Source organism: Myotis yumanensis, unplaced genomic scaffold (assembly GCF_028538775.1).
Source record: "Myotis yumanensis isolate MYYU_CA2020_CCGP unplaced genomic scaffold, mMyoYum1.0.hap1 SCAF_5, whole genome shotgun sequence".
In the NCBI taxonomy this organism is placed as follows: domain Eukaryota; kingdom Metazoa; phylum Chordata; class Mammalia; order Chiroptera; family Vespertilionidae; genus Myotis; species Myotis yumanensis.
The window spans coordinates 103557169-103564339 of NW_027223756.1; the positions used below are offsets into that span (position 1 = coordinate 103557169).

Below are 7171 nucleotides of genomic sequence, written 5' to 3' on the forward strand. Positions count from 1 at the left end.
GACCATACTTAAAGCTCAGGGGACAGAGACCCCGTCCTGCTCTGTGAGTGTCCTGCGATGTGTCCGGCAGAGCCTCCCTGACTCGGGCCGCTGGGCTCTAAGGTTCCCAGGATTAGACGCCCCCTCGGGCCACCTCGTGCTGGGGACTCGCTGTAGGACACACAGGGCCATCGGGAGGCAGGAACCCCAGGGTCTGTGTCCCCCTTTCTTTTTAAAAATGCATTTTTATTGGTTTCAGAGAGGAAAGGAAAGAGAGATAGAAACATCAACAATGAGAGCAAATCATTGGCCACCTCCTGCACGCCCCCTACTGGGGGTCGAGCCCACAACCCGGGCATGTGCCCTTGACCAGGAATTGAACCTGAGACCCATCAGTCCGCAGGCCAACACTCTATCCACTGAGTCAAACCAGCTGGGGCCATAGTCCCCTCTCATTCTCGTGAGCAACCAGCTGACTCCTCTCAACATCACTCCTCTCAGCTTCCAGGGCACAGAATTTGCCTAGTTAGACATCACCCTTCCAGGGGGCAGTGACTTTACACCTGCTTCCCCGCCACCCCGCCCAGAGGCTCCTGGTCAGACGCGCCCCCTCCCCTCCCCCGCTCCCCTCCCCCCCCTCGCCCCCGCAATCAGCAGCTGCCTCCTGCTCAAAGGGCAGCCGGAGGTCACTTTCTGTACTGAGACTGGGAAGGGGTGCGCCCCAGGCCACGCATCCAGAAGTGCTTCTACGCGGTGGCGACGCAGGAAGGAACAAAACAGGGTTCTTTTCTCGGCCGGGGACCCATTATAAAGCCCAAGATACTGACCAGTTACTGGAATGAAAAAACAATATAGCCCGGCCAGCGTGGCTCAGTGGCTGAGTGTCATCCTATGACCCAGGAGGTCAGGGTTTGATTCCCGGTCAGGGCACAGGCCCGGGTTGTGGGCTCAATCCCCAGTGCGGGGTGTGCAGGAGGCAGCCGATCCATGATTCTCTCTCATCATTGATGTTTCCCTCTCTCTCTCTCCCTCTCCCTTCCTCTCTGAAATCAATATTTTTAAAAACCCAACAAACTGCTGCAAAGGGCATTTTAGGAGAATACATGTGAGTTGCTAAGCACTGGATTCTTGAGTAGTTCTCAGTCTTGGCACCCCACGGGAACCCCTGGGGCTCGGTCCTAAACTTCCGAGGCCTCCCCCCAGATTCCAATCTCATAGGCTGGGGTGTGGATCCAGGAATCAGCATGGTTTTCATTCCCCCAGTTGTATTGGGGGGTCACAGACACCCATCGCTGTGTGAGTTGGAGGCGGGCAGCATGGCAGTCTGCTCCTGTGTTTGGTGACATGATCACCATGGGTTCACTCACTCCACCCTCTCACGCAGACACAATAAAGGGGAAAGAAAGACAAAATAAAGAAGAAAAAGCTTTCTCCTTGTGGTGAGAATCCTAGGGCTTCCTCTCCTACAACTGCCCTGTGTGCCCGCAGTGGGGCCCGCGTCCTGGGGACTGGCTCCTCTTACACTGAGCCTGCACCTTCTGGCTGCCCCCCCCAGCCCCCCTCCCCCACTGGGAACCACAGTCTGACCTCTTTTTAAATTCCACGTAAAGGTGACATCACACAGCATCCCAAAATGCTGCATTTCTCCCTCAAAGGGGTGCTTTCTTGCTGGCGCTGCTCTTCATTCTTTAAAATATATATAGATATATAGATAGATATAGATATAGATATAGATGATATAGATAGAGATAGAGATAGAGATAGAGATAGAGATAGAGATAGAGAGATATATAGATATAGAGATATAGATATAGATATAGAGATAGAGATAGAGATATGTAGATATAGATATAGAGCTATAGATATAGAGATAGAGATAGAGATATATAGATATAGAGATAGAGATAGAGATAGAGAGATATAGATATAGGTATAGATATAGATATAGATATAGATAGATATATAGATATAGGAGAGGAAGGGAGAGGGAAAGAGAGATAAAAACATCAACGACGAGAGAGAATCACTGATCTGCCGCCTCCTGCACGCCCCACACGGGATGGAGCCCCAAACCCGGGCATGTGCCCTGACTGGGAATCAAACCGTGACCTCCTGGTGCATAGGTCGATGCTCAACCACTGAGCCACGCCGGCCGGACTGTTCTTCATTCTTTAAGGTGAAGACAGTCCTTATTTTTTCATATCTTTCCCTTTTCCAGGTGAGTTCATATCTTTGTACAGTAGCTATATTTTCTCAAGTAATTGTTGTGCTTTTCCAAATTAAACAAAACAAGGAAGAGGAGATGAGGGGGTGCTTTAACACGCAATCTAGGGGCCCTGGAATGCCAGGACCTCTGAGGTAAGACATTGACGTACTTCTGTCCATAGCACCTGGCGTAGGTAGGAGCCCATTACCTGGAGCCCCCCAGGTCATCAGAAGAAGACCAAGCCTGTAGCACATATTCCAGGATGTCTCTGAGGTGTCTCTGTTTAGCCCGGCTGGCACAGCTCAGTGGTTGAGCATCGACCTAGGAACCAGGAGGCCGTGGTTCAATTCCCGGTCAGGACACATAGCTGAGTTTCAGGCTCGATCCCTAGTAGAGGGCGTGCAGGCAGCAGCCGATCAATAATTCTCTCTCATCACTGATGTTTCTCTCCCTCCTTCTTCCTTCCTCTCTGAAATCAATAAAAATGTATTTCAAAATAAATAAATAGCCCTTTATTCTCCTCTCCTTTCGTCCTGAAACCCTGGCCTGACCTTCACGTTGCCACCACAAACAAGATTCTGTGAATCAAAGGCTAGTCTTCGTCTTATTTGTGAAGCTCTGCTTGTTTATTGCTCTTCGATAACTTTTTATTCGTCTCCATGGAAGGGACTAACCTTTGAGAAACGTATACAGAAGCTGAAGATGTCAGATCAGCTGAATTGGGCCCCGAGCCACTTCCACTATATCGGTAACTGTGCCATCCTTAGGAAAACCAGGTCCGCTTTCATCTGACCTTCCTTTCACAGATGCTCTTTTGTTGAAATATTCCAAGAAGTCGGAGCTGTGGACTGCCCAGGAGACTGCTGTGTACCTGGGGGACTACCTGAGGGTGACGAAGAAGGGCAGACAGAGGAACGCCTTTTGGGTTCATTATCTCCATCAAGAAGAAACGCTGGGGAGGTACTGATCGCAGACATCGCCATCACTGCTGTGAACAGGGCTGCTCAGCCCGGCCGGCGGGGCTCAGTGGTTGAACGTCGACCATGACCCAGGAGGTCAGGGCACCTGCCCAGGCTGCAGGCTCAATCCCCAGTGTGGGGCATGCAGGAGGCAGCTGGTCAGTGATTCTCTCTCATAATCAATGTTTCTCTCTCTCTCTCCCTTCCTTTCTGAAATCAATAAAAATACCCATTTTTTAAACCTCGTGGAGCGAGGATTTAAAAGGAGTGTTTAAATGCTGGTAAAAAGTCCAGTTCAGCTCTGAAAGCCACCCTCTGAGTGAACGAATGAGCCGGGGAAAAGGCAGGAGAGCCGTCTTAGGCCCGAGGTGAGGCAGCCCAGGTGCGGGCCTGAGCATGCAGCCTGGGCACCTGCCCGGAGGGCGGGGCAGGGAGGGGACAGGTTCGGAGACCCCCGCGTGGAGCCGGACGAGGGAAGGCCGCCTGCTCGGGGAGGTCACCTGGTGGTTCTGTCTAACGGTAGGTACGTCGGGAAGGAGTATAAGGAGCCGAAGGCACTGTGGCCGCACTTCTCCGACGTGGAGCGCCAGGCGACCGCCCAGCACTACGTCACGGAATTCAACAAGCGACTTTATGAGCAGCAGATCCCAACCCAGATCTTCTACGTCCCCTCCGCGGCGCTGCTGGTGAGATGGACGCAGGCGGGGCTTGGGGTGACAGGCCCATGGATGCCTCTTAGGTCAGATTTCTCTTTTTTAATATATTTTTATTGATTTCAGAGAGGAAGGGAGAGGGAGAGACAGAAACATCAATGATGAGCCCTGGCTGATTGGGCTCAGTGACTAGAGGTTGGCCTGCACACTGAAGGGTCCCGGGTTCGATTCTGGGCAAGGGCACAGGCCCGGGTTTCAGGCTCGATCCCCATTGTGGGGCGGGCAGGAGGCAGCCGATCCATGATTCTCTCCCATCATTGATGTTTTTCTCTCTCTCTCTCTCCTTCTCCCTTCTTCTCTGAAATCATTAAAAATATATTTAAAAAAATAAAAAAGGAAACATCAGGGCCCAAGTTTGACAGGAGCATTTCAGTGAAAGAATAATAACTGTAGGTTCTATGATATTCCATTAACGTTAGGCACCTCGCATGCAGATAAGGAAACCAGATCTAGTCGCCATTCTCCTGATCGGCAAAGCCGAGGTTCACAGACCATCCACCCGTCCTCTCACCCGTGCCCTCACCGTACGTCACACGCCTCCTGCTTCTGTTTCTCAGATTTTAGAGGACGAGACGATAAAAGGGTGTGTCAGTGTGGAGCCTTACATACTGGGGGAGTTTGTGAAATTATCCAATAACACGCAAGTGGCGAAGACCGAGTACAAAGCCACCGAATACGGCTTGGCGTACGGCCACTTTTCTTACGAGTTTTCCAACCACAGGGATGTCGTAGTAGATTTACAAGGTACGTGCAAGGGGCTTACTCTTCCTGTTTCGTGTTGTTAGCGTGTACGCGTGAGGTTTCGCAGCTACCTCCGCCAACCACTCTTTAACAGATTGTGCAGTGCCTGCTTGCAATTAAATTAGTCTATTTGAGCCCTGGCTGGTTGGGCTCAGTGGCTAGAGCGTCGGCCCTCGGACTGAAGGGTCCCGGGTTCAATTCTGGTCAAGGGCACAGGCCCGTGTTGCGGGCTCCATCCCCAGTGTGGGGCATGCAGGAGGCAGCCGATCCGTGATTCTCTCTCATCGTTGATGTTTCTATTCTCTCCCTCTCCCTTCCTCTCTGAAACCAATTTTTTAAAACATATTTAAAATAATTAAATAAATAAATGTGCATCTCGCCGATTTAAAAAAAAAAACGCACGAATGAAACGGTGACTTGACTTATAAAAAATTAATCGATTGATCGATTTGACTCTGGGGAGCAAATGATGCCTGAAAGAATGCCTCGAGGTTCTGTACGTCTCTAAGACATCCACTCATCCACGACGAGACGGGGGTCCCCTCCTGGGAGGCTGAGGCCCGGAGCACACGCACCCGCTTTCTAAGTTTCCGAGGGTGAAAACCCCCGCTCTCCTCCCGGCGCCTCCGCCTCCAGCGCCGTGCGCGGTCGCAGGCATCCTGACGCGGGGGTGCAGCCGCCCAGCGTGGAGCAGAGCAGGCGCCCCAGACACCTGCTTGTCCTCGTCCGGGGACAGAGAGCTGCGAGTGCTTCAGTCCGAGTTCCTTTACGTTCTCTGCGTTCGTGTCTTAATTTTGTTTCCGTTCATCTCGTATATTATTTATCAGAATTTATTAGCCAAAACTCTGCACTTGCTTTTTAAAAATATTTTTATTGACTTCAGAGAGGAAGGGAGAGGGAAGGAGAGAGACACCTCCATGATGAGGGAGAATCATGGATCAGCTGCCTCCTGTACACCCCCTACTGGGGATCAAGTAACCCAGGCATGTGCCCTGGTTGGGAATTGAACTCAGGACCCTTCAGTCCGCAGGCGGACGCTCTATCCACTGAGCACACCGGCCAGGGCTAATGTTTATTTCAATGATACATGAGATTTATGATCATTAATCCTATGGCCACCCCTGGTCCTCTCTGTCCCTCCCACAGGGCCTGTCCTCACGCTCTGTCACACGTGTGTTATACTTACTCAGGTCGCTTACCCATCTGCCCCGTCCACAGCGTTAGCCCCGCGAGCACTCAGGTCGAGACAAGCTTGTCCGTCGCAGGGCCTGGGCCGAGCACTGTGCTCTGTACAGTGTCTGCGCTCGCTAACTATTTCTCACACAAACGAAGATACATTAACGACTGAGGCACCAAAGAAAGGTGTGAACCACGAAAGAAAGATCCAATCCTGTGATTTTGGTCACAATGCGGGTGCGTTTTATTGCTCTCCGGTGCCTTGAAAGCCATTCCTTTGGGTATCGATAGGAGACGGATTTAATGATCCAATATTCACTTCTCCCTCAAGCCATCATTGGCTCATAACATCCACTCGCTCAGCAGAACGCCATTACGTGGGCTCTCCGTGTTTTGTTCAGCACATAACTCTTTTCCTGGGACGCGTCCTGGACGCCCCCGAGGCCTCGTCCTCAGACGCGTGCTGCTTTGCAGGCTGGGTGACCAGCGACGGGAAGGGGCTGCTCTACCTGACGGACCCCCAGATCCACTCGCTGGGCCGCAGAGAGGTCACCACCAACTTCGGGAGCCGGGGCATCTCCTACTTCTTCAACCACCAGCACGCGCAGTGCAACGACATCTGCCGGCGTCTCTCCCTGACAAGACCGCCAACGGAGACGCGGAGCAACTCGTAGGCTTTCTGGGGGTGCGACAGCCTCGAGAGCCGCTCACGGGGACCAGGTCCCCCCTTCCAGGTGTGCAGGGGTCAGCGCAGCCTGGTCCCGAGGGCTGGGGGCCTGGGGCAGGGCTGGCCGAGGATGGTGAGAGGAACCGATGAGTCCATTTCAGGTTCACACTTGGACCCGTGCCAGACCCTGGGGCCTCTCTCGGCTTCTCCCCCAATAAATGCCTGCACGTCTCCCACCTTCTTGGTATTTGCTTCTTAAGAACCCAAACCAACACGTTTATTAAAGAAATGGGGGGGGGGGGATCATCTTATTAACAAAATAAAGGGGGAAGTCATATTATAATATCAAATGATACCGAAAAAATACTTATAATTTAAAATTAATTCATAGTAAAAAACAAAAAAGCTCCTTGCACCCGGCCGGCGTGGCTCACGGCTGAGTGTTGACCTATGAACCAGAAGGTCAGGTTCGATTCCCGGTCAGGGCACATGCCCGGTTGTGGGCTGGATCCCCAGTAGGGGGTGTGCAGGAGGCAGCCGATCCATGATTCTCTCTCATCATTGATGTTTCTATCTCCCTCTCCCTTCCTCTCTGAAATCAATAAAAAATATTTTTTTAAAAAAGCTCTTTGCAAATAGGCATCATCGAATACTCTCTGAGTTTGATTTAAAAAATTTTTAAAAATAGCGACACAATAACAGTGAAGCGATTGCAATATTGTAAAAAGGA

At 51.5% G+C, this 7171-nt stretch overlaps 1 protein-coding gene across 1 annotated transcript in view; it reads left to right on the plus strand.

Moving 5' to 3' along the window:
• The window catches only part of ALPK1 (alpha kinase 1), a 100439-nt gene extending 93740 nt beyond the window's left edge, over positions 1-6699 (plus strand). The window contains exons 12-15 of the mRNA XM_070414155.1: positions 2992-3145; positions 3668-3830; positions 4415-4601; positions 6249-6699. Of these exons, the coding sequence (XP_070270256.1) occupies positions 2992-3145; positions 3668-3830; positions 4415-4601; positions 6249-6448 (704 nt within the window). The 3' untranslated portion in view covers positions 6449-6699. The remainder of the gene's footprint in view (positions 1-2991; positions 3146-3667; positions 3831-4414; positions 4602-6248) is intronic.
• The last annotated feature ends 472 nt before the right edge of the window (positions 6700-7171 follow it).